Raw genomic sequence first — 18,874 nt, 5'->3', positions numbered from 1 at the left:
CAAGAAAAAATACTATGGGTTGGAGTAAGAAGGGAAGATTATTGAAGGCTTGGGGACTTTATTTATTTATTTATTTTAGAGAATTTTAATATTTATTTTTTTAGTTTTTGGCGGACACAACATCTTTGTTTGTACATGGTGCTGAGAATTGAACCCGGGCCGCACGCATGCCAGGCGAGCTTGCTATCACTTGAGCCACATCCCCAGCCCGGGACTTTATTTTTTTTTAATATATTTTTAGTTGTAGACAGACACAATACCTTTATTTTATTTATTTATTTTTATGTGATGCTGAGGATCGAACCCAGTGCCTCACATGTGGAAGGCAAGTGCTCTACCACTGAGCAACAACCCCAACCCAGGCTTGGGGACTTTATAAAAAGGAGAGGAGACATGTGCTAGGCTGGGATATCCAAGATCTGGTCATGAAACAGTGCGTAGCTTGGCAGAAGCACATAGCTCCTGTAGGGAGTATAAAGAATTCAGGGAGATTGGTGCTGATTTGTGAAAGTCCAGGAGTATCAGTGTGAAAATTAACTTGAAGCCAAAAAGGAGCTAATAGGATAATTTCTGTCATCTAGGACATCTTATACAAATACCATGCTCATTCCGGGCTTTTCTATAGAAAGTTTAGGAAGATTCACCTGGCATGGGAGCTTGAAGGGAGGAGAGAAAAGACTACAGGCAGGGCACATGAGTGAGGATTCTGGGAGCTTCCATCTTCAAGTTAAGGAGCTGGGCCAGAGTAGGAGTCACAGTAACTGCTGATCTGACTTGGAAAGTGGAACGAGTCAACAAGATTTAGTGACTAGATAGTCAAGAATCAACCAGCAAATACCTATTGAGCCCTCCTACATACCAGGTCCCAGTCTAGACTTGAGGTTACATCAGTGAAAGAGCAGATCAAACCCTTGCCCTGGTAGAACTTGTAGTCTAGTGAGGAGTGGAGGTAGGGGGCTGTTAAAATGCTGGACTGTTGATCTGAGGGGAAATGTAGGTGAACTCTGGTGACGTGGGAGATCAGATCAATGTTGTGGAATCGAGGCCAAGAAGGCTAACAACATGAACATATGCACATTCGCCACTCCACTCATTTCCACCTTTTCTTTTTGGTACTGGGGATTGAACCCAGGGGCACTTTACCACTGAACTATAGCTCCAGCCCTTTTTAAAGTTTGAGATGGGGTCTTACTATTTGCTGAGGCTGGTCTGGAACTTGCAATTCTCCTGCCTTGTCCTCCCAGATTGCTGAAATCATAGGCATGTGCCACTGTGCCCAGCTTCATTTTTACCCTTTATGAAGGTTAAACCTCAAACAATTTGTCCATGCCAGCCAATCAGAGGTGTCTCTCCTGTCCATTTGCTATATCTTGTCCCTGTTCTTGCCCTGCTTGCTGTGGAGGCCCCCTGCATGGCCCTGGCTTTCACTGTGTGTCCTCCACACCCTTGTAGGCTCTTAGATGGCATCTATCTCATCTTAAAGCACATTCACGCCATTCTGTGACTCCTACATCTTCTGTTCCCTTTCTGGCCTTGGGCTGGCTCTTCAGCATGATAGCCAAGGACTTTGATGGTCTGAAGCCAGTGTGCCCTCCATTCCTCACACCTGGATTTCCATCCAAGACACAGTGTGTATGTACATGGACACGATGTGCTTATTTGGGGTGTTTTCTTTTGAATAGCCACTGCTGCCTCTTTCTTCCCTGTGTACTCCCCTTCTGGTGCTTCTTACAAATCCCAGGTGAAATGCTACTCAGAAGGGGCTAAATGATACCTTTACCATAGGCTAAAATGGGAAGCTAAAGTGCCCTAGATACTACACCTAATGAAGCACAGGCAGCAAATAATAAGCATTCAGACTATTGACTAATGTTGGTTAGGAATGAAGCTGTAAAATCTTAAAATATTAGAGTGGCTAATTTAACAGCATTAGAGAATAATCAATCATGACTGGATACTGTGTTATTGTGAGAATTGAATCAATTAACACATATTGACTGAACAAAAGATAGAGACCCCATAGATGCTCCAAAGACAGTTTATAATATCCACACCCTGGTGATCTCAGTCTCTCAGTCTCATAACAAACTAAGAAGACATTGGTACTTCTTTATTTTTATTTTTTGGTACTGGAGATTGAATCCAGGGGTGCTTAACCACTGAGCCACATCCCCAGTGTTTTTTTTTTTTTTTTCTTTTGAGACAGGGTCTCATTAAGTTCTTAGGGCCTCACTGAGTTGCTGAGCTGGTGTTGAATTTGCAATCCTTCTGCCTTGCCCTCCTGAACCACTGGGAATATGGGTGTGCATCATGAGTCACACCTGGCTAGACTGGTACTTCTTTTTTTCAGGGTTGAGTCCAAAGACCAAATTCGGGGCCTTATGCTCTGCGACTGAGCTAAATCTCAAATGCCTGATCATTCTGTTTTTTTTTTTTTTGGTACTGAGGATTGAACCCAGGGGTGCTCAACCACTGAGCCACATCCTCAGCCCCGTTTTTTTTTTTTTTTTTTGTATTTTATTTAGAGATAGGGTCTCACTGAATTGCTAAATGCCTCACTAAGTTGCGGAGGCTGGTTTTGAACTTGTGATCCTCCAGCCTCAGCCTCCTGAGCCACTGGACCTGATAATTCTTAAACAAGGGAACGAGTATTCCCCCCCTTTTTTGTCTTAAAATTTCTGCACAGGAGATTGAACTTGGGTCCTTGCACCTACAAGACAAGTGCTCTACCACTGAGCTACATCCACAGCCCTTTTAAAATTTTATTTTATTTATTTTTTTTAAGAGAGAATTTTAATATTTATTCTTTAGTTTTCAGCAGACACAACATCTTTATATGTGGTGCTGAGGATAGAACCCAGGCCGCACGCATGGCAGGCGAGCGCGCTACCGCTTGAGCCACATCCCCAGCCCCTTAAAATTTTATTTTGAGACAGTTTCATTAAGTTTGCCCAGGCTGGCCTTAAACTTGGATGGGGATGGGAGCCTGGGCTTTTGCTCCACTGGCTGCCTTTGAGGGTCTTTAAGCTACTGGGGCTGTATGTGTGTGAGTGTGTGTAAATGACAGCAGCCACCTTGACTGACACACCCAGTATACACTTAAGTTCATTAGGTTAAAAAGAAAACCCCTGGAGTCTCAGTTTAGGGTAGGATAATACAGCGCTCTTTTGAAGGGCTTATACATTTGAAAAACATTCATTATTACTATTTTCTACATTTTGAAGGGGAAATGGTTCCATAGCTTTCTGATGTGTTCTACAGAAAGTAAAGCTTGGCAATTTTGGCTCCCAGCATGAGTTAAAAATAAAAAAGATTGAAAAACATTGTTCAGAATGTTGTTTTCTAGAACCAAGATGTTAGGCCGGTAGACCTGAGGCCACCCCTCAGTTAGGAGCAGAGCGACTGACTCTTGGTCTTGTGTTCCTTCTGTTCCCTTGAGGGTCATTCCTTCAAAAGGCACAGTGAGTGCTGGGAGGTGACTTAAAGACAAGTGTCTGCTTTTGAAGTCTATTCCTCACTGGTTATTGAATAACATGAAATAAGGGTTGAAATTGGAAATGACGCCAGGACTGAGTAGTTGGGGGGAGAAAACAAGGAACTGAGTTATTCTTCTGGAAAAGTGGAGTGAGAGCCTTGCTTTGACACTCCAGGATTCTTTTCAAGTTCCTGACACCATTTTTGTGGTCTTGGGTGTACTCACATAGTTATTTGGGGTCTCTCTCTTTTTTTTGTATGGTGTTGGACTTTGCATATGCTAGCCCCATCTCTAGCCCCATTTTAAAAAATCTTAAAATCAGATGAGTCAGGAATTTAAAGTAATTTTAAATATACTCAGTGAAGAGAGTCAGTACTCAAAGAGGGGAGACATGTCTAAGAATTTCTTTATTGACAATAAGTTGATCTCACAGCCAGATCATTATAATTGTGAAGAATTCAACTGGAAGTCTGAGGATTCCATGTGAGTTAGAACCAGGTGCCCTTCATTCAGGGCTCAGGATGCTGTTTTGTTTGCTCCTTCATTGGGATATCTTTTTTACTAACACTTGGAATTCTTCGAAACTAACTTCTCCATCTCCATTCTTGTCCAGCTGTTTAAAGAGGTCGTCGATAGTGCTTGAACCCTGGTTTTAGACAAAAAGGATGACATGTTGGGGGGAGATGAATCAGATACTGCTACACATTCTCTGAAATTAGTGAGACTGAGTGTTCTTTTCAAGAGGGCTGCCTGAGTTTCCAGTCATGTGCTACTCATGGTTAGGTGTGGAAAAACCAGCTTTAGGTTGGTCCATGTCACAGTACCTTTCTTTTTATTAACTGTATCACATTTAATATATAATAGAATAATGGGTATTTTATGTACTTTAAAAAATGTGATCTTATGACTTTGTGCCTCAAAAATATTCCTCAGAGAAGGGGTCCATGGGCTTTACCAGACTATCCCTGACCCACAAACATTTGAAGACCTCTGCTTCAAGCTTTTCCTGGGAGCTGGTTTTGTCTCTGGCTCCAGGCCTGTGGCTGCCATATAACCAGAGGCAGCAGGCAGTGAGGACTAGCTGGCCCATATTGCCTCTGGGTCAAGTGAGGCCTTTAGTAGCCTGTGTTATCCTTTCAGCCACTCTATAGGGGAGACCTACTTTATAGGTGAGGAACCTGAGGTCCAGAGACGGCTGATAACTTGCTCCAGCATGCACAGTAGTTAAGCAGAGGGCTTGGGCTTCAGACATTGACCCCAGAGCCCAACATTATAAGGAGCCACCACCTGAGATTTTCCCAAACCCTGGGCAGCAGCACACCTCTGGATTATCCAAGATGACTTTGGGTTACCAGTTCTCATGCTTTAGCATGCATTAGAGTCACCTGATGGGCTTCCTGACCTTAGTAGGCACAGATGGCTAACTTCATGGGGGTCAGAGTTTATTATTCACTATTCCTGTGGAGGGCCTAACATCTGTATTTTCAACAGGTCCCTAGGTGGGGCTGATGCTGCTGGCCCAGGACCAAGCTTGAGATGCCCCATGAGCTTATGTTCAGGCTTTGTGACTACTGGTATTCCTGTATCCTAAGCAGACTTATTATTATTATTATTATTTTTGTCTCTGCCGTAAAGCTCAAATCTTAAAACCATTACTACTTGGAATTTTAGGTAGGAGTCTATCTGTGGCCAAATAATACTTAGAAAGCCTATTGAAATAACTGTTAAGTTTGTGTCAACTTCAATTTACATTGGCTGTCTCTCTATATCTATAGTTATGTATACACAAAACAGTGGTTTAAATAAACAACATTTAATTTATCTTATTAACTATTTTTAAATGGACAGGTTAGTAGTGCTGAGTTTATTTACTTTGCTATACAACAGAGCTCTCCAGGCAGGGTATATTTTAATCCTTAAGAGTCCTACAAAGACACTTGACCCTTTGGGGAATCACAAGGCCAAACTCTTAGTTATTCAACATCTGCTTTATAAATGCAAAGCATTTACTAAATTCCAAACCATATAAGTTGATAATAATACAGAGTATAGCTGGAAAATCTTAGTAAATATAATCAGGTATAAGTAAGCAGACTTTCAAAACTTACTATTAATCTTCCTATCTTTTTCTAAATTATAATAGTCTTATGTACTTTTTGTAGGAAATACATAAAATAAAGAAAAATTCACTAGTCTTACCTTTTTTCCTCTTTGTGCTACTGGGAATCAAACTTTGGAACATTCTACCATTGAGCCACATCCCCAACCCTTTTAAGTTTTTATTTTTGAGACAGGTTCTTGTTAAGTTGGCCTCGAACTTGTGATCCTCCTGCCTCAGCTGCTAGAGTAGCTGGTATTATAGACATGGGCCACCGTGCCTGGTGAGTCTTACCTTTGAAAATGACTCGTTTAGTTGCTTGGGTTTTCCTGTTAGATTGTTATTTTTCTTTTTGTTCTTTTAATTAAGAATCATTTTTTCTTGCTAGTGCTTTTAACTGTTTTTAAAGGTTATTTTAGGGCCGAGTATGTAGCTCAGTGGCAGAGCACTTGCTTAGTGTGCACAAGACCGTGGGTTTGATGCCTATCACCACACCAGAAAAGCTATTTTTAGGAGTTGGGGGTGTGGCTCAAGGTTAGAGTCCCTGCTTAATATGCACCAGGCCCTGGGTTCAATTTCCAGCAACACACATGCATGAGCTTGTGTGCGTGCGCACGTACACACACACACACACACACACACACACGAGTTACTTTATATTTCAACTCTAAGAAAATGAGGAAACATCAGATTATAATGTTGTTGAATTCAGCAGTTTTTTTTTTTCTTTTTAGTATTACAAACAGAAATCTTTCCAAATGCCACAGTGGCAGAAGGGGACATTTCTGGTTAAAACCTAGAAAGTAGGGGTACTTGAAACAAATGCTTTCTTCTGAATTGGCTGTAATTGCTGCACAGTCATGTTTAGCTGCAAAGTGACAAAGACAAAAACTATGTCCCTAACCAAATCTTAGCCTTCCTTGAGTCTTCTGCTTGACTGGGCCTGGTGTTGAGCTTTCCTCTCTGGGAATCCAGTTTGAGCAAGAAACCTGCTAAGTCAATTTAGGGAAAATCCTTAGCCCTTGGGATCTGATTGCCCTGGTTATCTTTTTAACTTGGCCTGCCTTTAGCAAAAATCCTGTCAGGTCACTTTATCCTTGTTGTTTCACTAGTATTTTTCACCCGCTGATTCCACCCTGCAAACCTTGGTTATAAACCCCTATCTGTCCTTGTTGGAATCCCAAGTTGAACTGGTCTCTCTCCCATTGTAAGACCCCATGGTAATCCCCATACTTATCCTGATTGTTCCTCTCCCCGCACCCCCAATAACTGCTTTACTATCTTTAACAAGTGTCATAAATATTTTTTCTCTAACAAAGGCAAAGGAAGTATATCAGAGCAAAGAGAATCAGGCCCCCCCCACCTCCGAACACATTATGATTTTGTTGACTCTGGGATGGTTTTGATATGAAACTTGATGGCCAAAGAAATTTAATCCTTTCTGGAAAGTTGTTTAGAAGTACATGGTTGCCTCATTAACACAAATTTAAGCACATAACACAACACAAATTAGCATAAATTTAAATGGTTTTGAAATATAAATGGGTGCCCACAGGGCAATTTGTCAGCCTGAAGCCGGGTTTTCTTAACACATTCCCAAGGAAGTGTTGGTTTTGTTGAAGGCACTACATTAAAAAAAAAAAAAAAAAAAGTGAAGCACATTCCAGGCCAGTAAATATTATTTTCCAGTCCTCTTTGTTTTCCTAAAGCCTGGCACAGAGGTGCTGAAACCAGGCCAAAGGCCTTAGTGGATTTGCATGGTGACTTGTGGGTCTTGCAGGCATAGCTTGGCCAAAGCCATTTACCATAGAGAGTTCTGTGCTGAGGCCGTGGGAGGGGTAGAAGGCTGGGCCCCTCTTTTCAGGGAGTTTGCCTGATTTTAGGGAAAGTGCCTGCACTGGGCTCCTTTTCCTCCTCCGCCTTTCCCACCATCTGAAGATCATTCAACAGCTCTGTAGACCTGTACTCACTTTGAGCAGAGTAGGGAATTCAGTCTGAATCAATAGCTTCAGTTCATCCTTTGACAGTTGGTCCGGATCACCTTCTTTGGCTGCATATTTTTCAAAAATGCTCTTCAGTTCTTCAGGAGACTTTTTACAACTCATTTTGGAGTCCTGGAAATTTGGAAGGAAATTAATTTACCAAAAAATTCAAATGGAGTTTTATGCTGAGTGTTATCAGCAGAATTTTAGTTCTACTGGGGCTTTTCCTTGGCCCAGATGGGAGAATAAGAATAAAGAGAGGAGAAGAGAGGGTCAGGGTGGGAACGTGGGAATGGCACTAGTAATCATCAATTTTTTTAAAAAAATACATTTTAGTTGTAGATGGACACAATACTTTTATCTTTATTTACTTATTTTTATGTGGTACTGAGGATTGAACCTAGTGCCTCACGTCTGCCAGGCAAGTGCTCTACTACTGAGCCACAACCCTTGCCCCTGTCGATGGGTTTTAAAAATAATCTTTGGGCTGGGATTGTGGCTTAGCGGTAGAGCGCTTGCCTAGCACGGGAGGGACCTGGGTTCGATTCTCAGCACCACATTAAAAAAAAATAAAGGCATTGTGTTGTGTCCATCTACAAAAAAAGATTCTCTCTCTTTCTCTCTCTCTCTCTCTGTTTAAAAAATAATAATCTTATAGCTAGGGATGTAGCTCAGTGGTAAAATACTTGCAAATTTAAGTGCATAACAGAAATTAGCACAAGTTTAAATGCTTTTGAAGTATAAATGGGTACAAGGCCCTGTTTTTGATCCCCAGCACTGCATAAAACAAACTTAGTATGTTAAATGTCTGTTCTTAGAATACATCTGTTAGGAAATAATCTCTGGAGATAAACATTTTTCTTAGTAATTGATAACATTCCCCTTTCATGTCCACGGTCTGTGCTTTAGGCTGTAGTCTTGAAGAATCTCTGACCATAGCTTCTAGCCTCTAAGTTACTGGTAATATCCTTAGATGGCAAAAACCCACTTTCTCTCCAGCCTACTTACTTGAACACCATTCTTAAAGGAAGCAAAGTATTCCTGCAAGCAGAAGGAGCTCTAGATGGGACTAAAATCACACTAACCTGGTCGCCTGAGTGTGCAGCTGCTAGAAGAATCAGAGATGCGTGAAGAGTTGGGAAGGATCCTGTGACTTTTATAGTCTTTAAAGACACACCACCCTGATTATGAAATTTTCCCTTTGTTTGCCATTTAAGGGTAATTATTAATGGTTTTTGAAACCCAAGCTTAAGTCTGCATAAACCTGTTAATTAAGGGCAAGATCCAATAAAGGGCCACCTCAACAGTTAATTGATTAATGGTTCAGAGTCCCAAGAGCAAACTTGGATTTTTGTCTTCCTTAGGTTGTATTTTCCCTCCATTGTAAAATTAAGATATTTGCTCACAGTTCACATTTCAGATTGGATTAAATGTGGACAATTGTTTTCAATTTAGTTGCATTCTTAGGCTTGAAAAAAAAATCACTTTCTTCATATCCAGGAAAAAAAATGCTATCACAGAAGGAAAATGTTACATAGTTTTAAAAATTTTAGCAGGGCCATTCACCATTAAGCTCTAATAAAAAAAAAAAAAATTTAGTATGGCCCTTGAAGTCTCCACTTATGTCTTGGACAAGACAGTTACTTAAATATTTCAATACATGAATGAATGAATGGAAGTATTGCTTCAGAAGCACTTTTAAGATATGGGAAGAAGATACCTAATAATTTGGGGTTTCATTTGGCAAAGCAAGATTACTGAGTAACATGGTCATTTTTCAACTTTTCCATTATTCGTTGATCCCATTGTCTGCTTTATTTTCTCATTAGCCTTTTCCTTACCAAGTATATTTTGGGAATCATTCTACAAACTTACAAAAACACTCATCCTACTCTAATACAATTGGAAATCCTTCAAACTTTTTTGGAACTGCCAGGATTTAAAATTGTAGACAAAATTGATTTATATTGGAAAGAGTTCCATGAAATAACTAGGCCATTTCCAGGGGACATTGATCTAATACTGATCATAAGTCACAGGAAGGGGTTCTGGGTCGACTTTAAAAGCACTTAACAGCTTTTAAACACTTGTACACTTCCACACTGGTATAATTTTCTCTGACCTGCATTATATCACCTACAAATTGAGGCTTGAACTATCAGATTGTATTTCTCCCTGATGCTTTTCAGCTGTAAAAATCTAGAGCTGTCTTTACATTGGAGAACAAACGTGAAATCTTGAAGAGTTCCTTAAAAGCTTTCTACCAGTCTTGAGTATTTATCATTCCATGTGTCTTCTCTGTCTTGCATGTATTATTATTTTATTACAGATTATTGAACTCTGGTTTGCACCAGTATAGAATATGTGTTCACTCACTGGTTGGAGTTAAGACAGGCAATTGTGTTTTTAGTGCATTGTGTTTTTAGTTGTAAGATTTTACACAAAAATATTGTGATTTTGACAGTGCTTTTTAAATTGAAATTTTAGAAAATTTCTGATGTTTTTATGTGTAGGTTCTGTTCTCTTAGGAAGAAGTCAGCTTTTGTGAATAACCATATCAAGAACTATCTTTTTTTCTCCAGCATCTTTTAAAAATATTTTGAGTCTATAAAAAAGTACCAAGAATAGTACAGCGAACTCTAGTCTACCTTTTGACTAGATTCATTAATTGCTAATATTTTCATGTTTGCTTTCTCTTTCTCTGAACCAACCCCTCTCCATCATGAGCCATTTGAGATCAGTTGTGAACATTTACGTACTTACCCCTAAATGCCTCAGCAAGTGTCCCCCCCACCCCTGCCACAAGGACATGCTCCCACATAGTTGCAATGCCATTATCACAGACTATATTAAAATCTCTCCAATTATTGAAACAGAATCTTAAGATTATCTGTCCCCTCAAATGATCACTGTGATCTACAGTTAGTTGATGGGGTGGTTATTATATTTCTCTTCTAGTATGTATATTGAAGAATATGATTATACTTTTTTGTGGTTGTGGGAGTTGAGCCCAGGGCTTCATGGATGCTGGGCAAGTGTTCTACCCCTGACTTACACCCCTAGCCCAATAACTATAGAATCTTTTTTTTTTTTTTTTTTTTTGTGGTCCTGGGGATTGAACCCAGGGCCTTGTGCATGCAAGGCAGGCACTCTACCAACTGAGCTATATCCCCAGCCCCTATAATCTTAATAGAAATAGATTATATGACAGATAACATTTTATATAAAGAACACATAACACATGACACATGGTGTATATGATGTGTATATATACGTGTGTGTGTTTGTGTGTGTGTGTGTGTGTAAATACATTCTAAGAAGCGTTTTATCAGTTAACAGTCTTTCAGGTTACAACCTCTCATTTCAAGGAAAGATCCCCAATTAAAATGGGCCCAATGCTGCTTGTCAGAATTTATACAGCAGCAAATGCTATTAGAAATTGAAAAACAACCTGTGGGTCTTTTCAGTTTTGCTTGCTCATTTTCTCCAGTGACACCTCTTTACCCATAGACTTAAATCCACGAGGGTAAGCCTGCAGTCAGAAACACTAAATCCACTAATAGATAGTCTCATGAAACATTAACTAGAAATATATGGAGACAAGCGATAAATGCAGGGTGTGTTCACTAGAGTGCATTTTGAAATGCGAGAAGGGGAAAGAATGACAGGTACAAGGTTGGTAATGGAAAAATGGAGAGGCAAAGGTTATTTATCATCTTGCTGCTCAATTGCTTGATCTTTGAACAGACTTAACTTTTCCTTAGGAAAACCAAGAATAATTTATTTTAAAAGCTCAGGGTGCCACAAACTTCCATGGCCATGTTATTCTGCTCCAAGTGAACAGTATGCAGTGCCTGAAAAAGCCCTTTGAGAAAGGGTACAGTGTTAGTACCCAGTCTTTGCAAAGCAGAACACGTGTGGAATGCTATCATGTGATCTTGAAGTTTAAAAGAAACCTTGAATACTAAATTACAGCTATTCCTAAGATCATCTGTCTTCTCAAAAGATCACTTGTGAGCTACAGTTGATGGGGTGGTTATTATATTTTATTATAACCACCCCATCAAATGATAAATACTCAAGACTGGTTATTATATTATAGTTTGCCCGTCCCCTTATCTGGTGCCTGCTTTCCCTGGACCCTCAGACAGAGTTCACTTTCTTTTCTACTTTTAACCTTTCCCCTGGGTTGTGAGTCTGTTGCCTTTGGGCCTGTCTGTGTTCATGCTCAGTGATTGAGTTTTAGAGGCCTCCTGATTATAGCCAATGCTTTTACTGAGAGTTTGTTTTTACCATGGGCACTCCTTTGTCCTAAGCACCCGACTTCAGTGACATCATGAAATCCTCACAGCAATGCTATGAAATGGATGTCTACAGAAACATCTAAATAATGTATTAGCTTCTTATTGCTGCTGTAACAAATTACCACAAACACAGTGGCTTGAAACAATAAAAATTTCTTTTTAAATTTTTTTTTTGTGGTGCTGGGGATTGAACCCAGGGCCTCATGCATGTGAAGCAAGCACTCTACCAACTGAGCTATATTCCCAGCCCTACAGTACAAATAGTCGTGGAGGTTAGAAGTATAAAGTGGGTTGGTTGGCAGAGCTGTGTTCTTTCTGGATGTTCTATGGGGGAATCTGTTTGCTTGTGTTTTTTTTTGTTTTTGTTTTTGTTGTTTTTAGCTTCTAGAGGCTACTTAGTCTTGGCCCACCCCCCCATCTTCCAATCTCTGAATGATTCTGTCATTAAGTTACCTTCTCTGATTATTGCCTTTGTGCCTCCTTCTTTTTAGGGCCTACTAGGTTATGTTGAGTTCACCCTCATAATCCAGGATAATTTTCTATTTCATGGATGGGTTCCTTATAAAGGCTGAGTTTAGCCTCTCTCTGTCTCTTTCTCTCCTGTGATGCCTTCTGCCATATTATGACACAGCAAGAAGGCTCTCAAGAGCCTTAACTTATCTGCAAAGTCTTTTGCCATGTAAGGTCATGGATTCTTGGGTTCCAAGGAATAAGATATGGACATCTTTGTGGGGAGGCATTATTCAGCCTTCTCCAGGGACTAACTGAAAATGAGTTAACAATGTATAGATTATTTATTTGGGAGGGTGGGCAGAGCAGTGGTATTAATTATGGGGCAAAAAGGTGGACTGGAGGATATCCCTAAGGCATGGGCTCTTGTGGAATGGGAGGGAGAAGGTGCCTTCAGAAAAGTATTAAAGGGGTGGTCTTGTGAATCACAGGGTGGTGGGAGGAAGTGGAGGAGCCCTTGGTATTAGACCAGTGTAGCTGAGGTAGACAGCAGGTTAGAATCCATAAGGAGAGCACAGCTAGCTGGGCTCATGCATGAGGTGATACCTGAGTGCCCCCAGCAGTTTAGATCTGATCTGTAGTGACAGAGGCTTCTGGAGCTAGCTGTGTAAAACAGTGTTAGGTAAGTACCATTGACAATAAAGCTAGCCTGTATATTTTTGCACAACTTGAATATGGACTTGTAAAGAATCAAAATCAGAGTAAAGAAAAGAAGGAAGAGAAAAACCAAAGGGTGATAGGAAAGGAATGGGTTGGGGAATCCTTGTAAATATACTCAGAGAATACTCTAAAACACCTGAGCAAATTGCTTTGCGTGTTGCCTGAGATACTGAAGATGGTCTGCTAGACATGAAACTTTCCCATTGTCCTCGAGTGAAATATCCAAAGGCGAAGGAAGGAAGGAAGGAAGGACCAGAGCTCCATCAGACAGGCCCCATGCACACTGCCATTAGGGGTTGCATCATTAGTAAGAGAATTGAACGTCCTTACACTTTGCTGTTGAAGGTACCTGAGTGCAATAAGGACTTGAACCCATTATACTTTTATTGTGGTTTGAAGAAAAGTTTAGTAAAGGTTAATTAGTATCATATTTATCCTCATGTGGTGCTTTTACATCTCCTAAAGCTTTATTACTTATTGATCCTTTTTTATTCTTTTTATGTCTATGGCTCAATTCCAAGAATGGACAGATCTGGGGAACAGATGACAGTCAGTATTCTGGCCAAATTAGAGGGGCCAAGGCAATCCTTTTGCAATGGAAGAGGAATTTGCTTTTAGATGCAAAGTCTGGGTTATTTTGAAAATGTTGGCAACAAATCTATAGCATATTTCAGGCTCTTTTCTTTGATCATCCAGCAATAATAAAATAGTTAGGAGAATGTTCTCCTCTCAGGCTTTTTTTTTTTTTTTTTAATATGAGGATTGAACTCGGGGGCGCTCTTCTACTGAGCTACATCCCCAGCCATTTTGTTATTTTGAGACAGGGTCTTGCTAAGTTGCTTAGGGTCTTGCTAAGTTGCTGAGGCAGGCTTTGAACTTGTAATCCTCCTGCCTCAGCAGCCTGAGCTGCTGGGTTTCAGGCATATGCCACTACACCCAGCTGAGGCTTGTTTTGGAAGGAATGCAAGGAACAAAGATTGTTTTGGTTCTTTTTTTTTTTTTTTTTTTTTTCTGAATCAGGTTGCTTATGACCCAAGAGGCTGTCAGGCACATCTTTAGAGCAAATAGTGTTGTTTGATAACTGTGAGGTTTTTTGCCTGAGTAAGACTTGAAAAACAAAAAGGAACAGAAAAACCTAATGGACAGCAGGAAAGAAAGGGGTTGGGGAATCGTTAAGAGTACTTGAGGAACACATAAGAAATTCTGAGCAAGTCCTGGGCATCCCTGGATGAGCCTCCTAGAGACACCCAGAGAGACCTGTCCTGTTCCCTCCTTCCCTGGTACCTTTCCTATTGATCTTCTCTGCTATTCCTCTTTCACTGCTGCCCAAGGCATCGTTTGGAGTGGGGGGACTGTTTCCCTTGCTCCCCAATCTCTTTGCATTTTTTCTTTCTCTACTGTTCCTGTGTTAGCACACTGCAGTCAGAGCAGCACTCTAGATGTTACCCTTTGGGATTTCTTTCTTTGCTCTCATTTTAGGGAAAGGTCATGTTTATTACTTCTGAACACACTGTGGAGAGTGTGAACTAATACACTCATGTAAGGCCTTAGTAATACATTTCACTCTTTGTGCCTTAAACTTTTATTTTCATTAAAATAATATTATGGGCAAAGCCAACAGTTCCAAAGAACTGTTTCTTCTATAATGAAAGAGTCAGTACTCTTTCCTCACCCTCTCAACCCTTCTAGATGTTTCTCCTGGTATTTGCCTCCAGGTTCCAGGTTTCTTTCTTTCTTTTTTTCAATACCCATATGGGTGTTTTTTTTTAGTTGTTGATGGATCTTTATTTTATTTATTTTTATGTGATGCTGAGGATTGAACCCAGTTCCTCACACATGCTAGGCAAGTGCTCTACCTCTGAGCTACAGCCCTAGCCCCTACCTCCTCCAGATTTCTAAATAACATCCTCACATTTTTCTTTTAGGAATTTAAACATTTTCCCATGTTGGGTGAGTATTTAATGGCCTTAGTATTTAACAGCCTCTGTGTCCACTACATTTTCTTTCTTTCCCTCCCCACTTCCATACTTTAGTTTTGAAAATGTTTGCTTATCTGGAGATATCTGTTAACTTCATCCTAAATAAGCACAAAGACAGGTTTCCTCATCTTAGTTGGGTAATTTTATCTAGTCTCAATGGTTCAGATCAGAGCATTCTTGAATATCAAATTCACCAATAACCGAACATACTACATTGAAAGACTGTGTGTTCTTGGACTCAGCTGTCAGTAAGGTGGGTGAATTGAATGGAGAATTACAGCATTTTTTTTTTTTGGTGGTACTGGGGATTGAACCTAGGGGTATTTTATCAGTGAGTCACATCCCAAGCCCTTTTTAATTTCTTTTAATATTTATTTTTTAGTTTTAGGTGGATACAATATCTTTATTTTACATTTATGTGGTGCTGAGAATCAAACCCAGTGCCTCATGCATGCTAGGTGAGCACTCTACCACTGAGCCACAACCCCAGCAATTTTTTCTTTTTGAGACAGCATTTCACCAAGTGGCTTAGGGTCTTGCTAAATTGCTGAGTCTGGACTCAAACTTGCGATCCTCCTGCCTCAGCCTCCCGAGCTGCTGGGATTACAGGCATGTGCCACACATGTTTAACAGGATGTTGGTAGAGTTTATTGTTGTGGTTTGCCAAGATGGTTTAGGTTGTCTGAACTTAAATGGAAGTTAAATGAGATTGAGGCTCTGAATACACTTAGGACTTCCTGTGAGTCCATGGCAGGTGGTGTGGTCTTATCTGTCCTTTCCTAGAAAATACTTAGAAAGGCCAGGTGTTCATAAGCAGCTCAGCTTCATAAACTGGAAGCCAATGCCCTCTCTCACCTCACTCCAGTAATACTTAATCTAGCCACAATTAGCCAAGCAAAGAAGATAGGGAAGAGATGCCAAGGCCAAGAGCAGTTCTGAATGGAGAACTCCATCCAATGAGGGATGTAATCCAGATTTTTCTCCACCTTACTGACAGCTGAGTCCAAGAACACACAGTCCCCTCAGTGACTCTTGGAGCTTGCTTGGGACACAGAGTTCAAATGGTTCTAAAAGTTCTGGGGCACTGATAAGATCAGTTGTTTTCTTAGAAAATTCTTACCTCAGGAAATTCTGGTTGTCAGGGATGCCAGTGGAGCAATCAATATGTGACGGTTAGGGTGTGGGGGAAAAAGGAAAGGAAGTTTCTATGAGGGAAGCCCAAGCAATTCCATCAGCACAGGTCAATTTATCCAACTGTAATCTGTTATAACAAATTAAAAAAAGAGATGAACCAAAACCATGAGATCATAGCGAACCCGGAAAACACATGAATTACCAGATTAACAAGAAGAGGTGAAAAACTTAAAAGTCACTTGTTTCTGAAGTTCTGTGGTATAACCATAAAGATGAATTTGAAATTATTTCTTTTGAGTTCATTCATTCAGTGTATACCATGTGCTAGATCCACACATGCCAGGGACTAGGAATGCAATGGTGAGAAAAAACAAAGCCACCTCAGTCTCACACTCAAAACACCCATCAGACAGACTGAGAAGGGCAGGGACAGGGGAAGAATTTGGTTCTGTGAGGCCATAGAGAGAGGGCCCTCATTAGGCCACAGCTCCTTAATTGGACAAGAGGGTCTGCAGGTGGTAAATCAACAGGACTTGACAGATTGGATAGGAGGAAGAGGGAGAGATCAAGGGTGTTACTTAGGTTCCTGATCCACAGAATGTTCTAGAATGGATATTACTTTTTGTTTTTTAAGGAATTCTTCTAATGGTTTTCTATAGATAAGATACTTCTGATTTACCTTTCTGCAAGGACTGACAGATTTAGAGAATAACTTGCAATGGGTGGCAAGAAGTTTATCCTGGGAGAGACATGAATACCAAAATATAAGGCTTCAGAAGCCCAGAACTTGAAAAGTGAACATTGCTTGGAACTGACAGATTGAGAAATGATAGGAAAAGGGGTCATAAGGATGCTCCTGATAATTTTTTAACAAGTGATTTGAATGAAAGATGAGAAGTAGAGATGAAATGGAAGCGCAGTGTGAGGTGAGTATGAAGGATGGCTGCTTTTGGACAGGAACATCAAGGAACTGATCAGATATTATACGTTGGGGAACATGCTGACCCAATGACCATTTCTCTAAAAGTACAGCTTGAAATTTGGGAAATGATAATTTTACAAAATGGTAAAACTGAATCTGTTTTGTTTCCTAAGGTGATTGACATGCCTGAACACAACCCTGGCAATTTGGGAGGAACGATGAGACTGGGACTAAGAAGAACTGTTTTCAAAACGGAAAATTCAATATTGAGTAAGTTCCCCAGATGGTTTATTTTACAAGACTTCTGGGTGTTCACGTGGCCATGACAGGAACCCAGCCCATTTTGGAGGCTCAACCCCATCCCTTCCAGCAGCTTCAGGACTTTTGACTATATCTCTTGCTTGTCCCTTCTCTCTCTCTCTCTCTCTCTCTCTCTCTCTCTCTCTCTCTCTCTCTCATATCTTTTTTTTTTAGATGGACACAACACAATGCCTTTATTTTTCTGTGGTGCTGAGAATTGAACCCGGGTCCCGCCCATGCTATGTGAGCGCTCTACCGCTGAGCCACGATCCCAGCCCTATCCCTTTTCTCTTGCTGGCCCCTCTGCTTTGGGCATTCTTCTCCCTGGAAAGGTTCGCTTGGGGCCAGGCAGGACTTGGTAGAACACAGCATAAATGCTCCTTCTCATTTGAACTGCAAGACACTTTGTTCAGCAAGCTGTTTTGTGAGTTTGCCAATGTGCTTGGAGATAAACTTGGACTTGGGGAGAGCACTCTGATTCAAACTCAATTCTTTTGAATCCACAGTTCTCTCTACTACATTGAAACTGGCTCTTTGTTGCAGTCTGACTGGCCTTGGGTGCCTCATTAATGAACTTCCTAAGGAGGAAGGCTCAGAAGTATATGTCTCAGAAGTTTTGCCAATCATCCCAGAGTCCCCTGTGTGGCTGTCCTAATCAATGTTTCCTCCCCCACTGCCTGCCCCACAAAAGGGCCCTCTACAGCTATCACTTCCTTATTTTGAATGGTGTGGGGGAATGGAACCCAAGGCCTTGGGCATAATAGGCAAGCACTCTCTGTACCACTGAGCCATAACCTCAGCCCAGAAGAAAAATACTCAGGAGGAGCTCTACCACTGTAAATATATGTTCCACTGTTCTCTCAGTATCCCAGCAAGGGGGGAGGAGAGTTTGCCCAAGGATCTCGGGCATCTAGTCATTCCTGTGAAGTTATAAGAATACCGTAGGGGCCTGGTGCTCCGTGGTAGAGTGCTTGCCTAGCATGTGAAAGGCCATGGATCCCCAGCCCCACAAAACCAACCAAACAAAAAGAAAACACCTTAGACAAATGCCTTTTTAGCTAATAGGATGAGTAAGACCAGAAATATGAGCTTCTGCTTTAAAAATGAATATAATAGTTCTAAGGAATATAGTTCTTCCTAGCAAGAATGAAATTGAAAAAGTTTTGAAATGAATACATTTCTTTCTTTGGCTAAGAAGCATTGTTCTTTAAGTGACTAGCATTTTTCTTTATAAACATAAGATGCTTCCTCTTTGTGGGTATTAGCGATGATTTGGCTTTCAGATGTTTTCAGATACTTTGGAAGTTTGTTCAGATAGTTGCCTAAGTAAAAGACAAAAAAGGGTTAGTGAAAAAAAAATTAATGTTCTAAAATTATATCCACTATAAAAGATTCAGTGATAATTGTACTAGGCTTTTTAAAAAGAGCAGTGTACTCAATATATTTAAAGAGAATGAAAATAAGGCTGATTTGTTTTTCTTTACAGTAGACATGAAAATAATGTTGACGA

General features: G+C 40.5%; 2 protein-coding genes across 4 annotated transcripts in view; one reads left to right on the top strand and one right to left on the bottom strand.

Moving 5' to 3' along the window:
* Positions 1–18,874, top strand: part of Ctps2 (CTP synthase 2) — a 99,818-nt gene that overhangs the window by 49,633 nt on the left and 31,311 nt on the right. For all 3 annotated transcript variants that reach the window (XM_077106388.1, XM_077106386.1, XM_077106387.1), the window contains one exon: positions 17,238–17,334. In XM_077106388.1, the coding sequence (XP_076962503.1) occupies positions 17,238–17,334 (97 nt within the window). The remainder of the gene's footprint in view (positions 1–17,237; positions 17,335–18,874) is intronic.
* S100g (S100 calcium binding protein G) lies at positions 4,017–7,678 on the bottom strand. The gene is made up of 2 exons (XM_077107635.1): positions 7,544–7,678; positions 4,017–4,121 (listed from the first exon to the last, which is right to left on the bottom strand). The coding sequence occupies exons 1-2, from the start codon at positions 7,676–7,678 to the stop codon at positions 4,017–4,019; spliced, it is 240 nt and encodes a 79-aa protein (XP_076963750.1).

The sequence above is a fragment of the Callospermophilus lateralis genome, chromosome X (genome assembly GCF_048772815.1).
Source record: "Callospermophilus lateralis isolate mCalLat2 chromosome X, mCalLat2.hap1, whole genome shotgun sequence".
In the NCBI taxonomy this organism is placed as follows: domain Eukaryota; kingdom Metazoa; phylum Chordata; class Mammalia; order Rodentia; family Sciuridae; genus Callospermophilus; species Callospermophilus lateralis.
This window is presented reverse-complemented; position numbering and strand designations above follow the sequence as displayed.

Coding starts and splice junctions, on each gene's coding strand:
- S100g (XM_077107635.1), bottom strand. CDS start 7,678: ATGAGTTGTAAAAAGTCTCCTGAAGAACTGAAGAGCATTTTTGAAAAA. Junction 4,122..7,543: donor AATTCCCTACTCTGCTCAAA/GTGAGTACAGGT, acceptor GTCTAAAACCAG/GGTTCAAGCACTATCGACGA.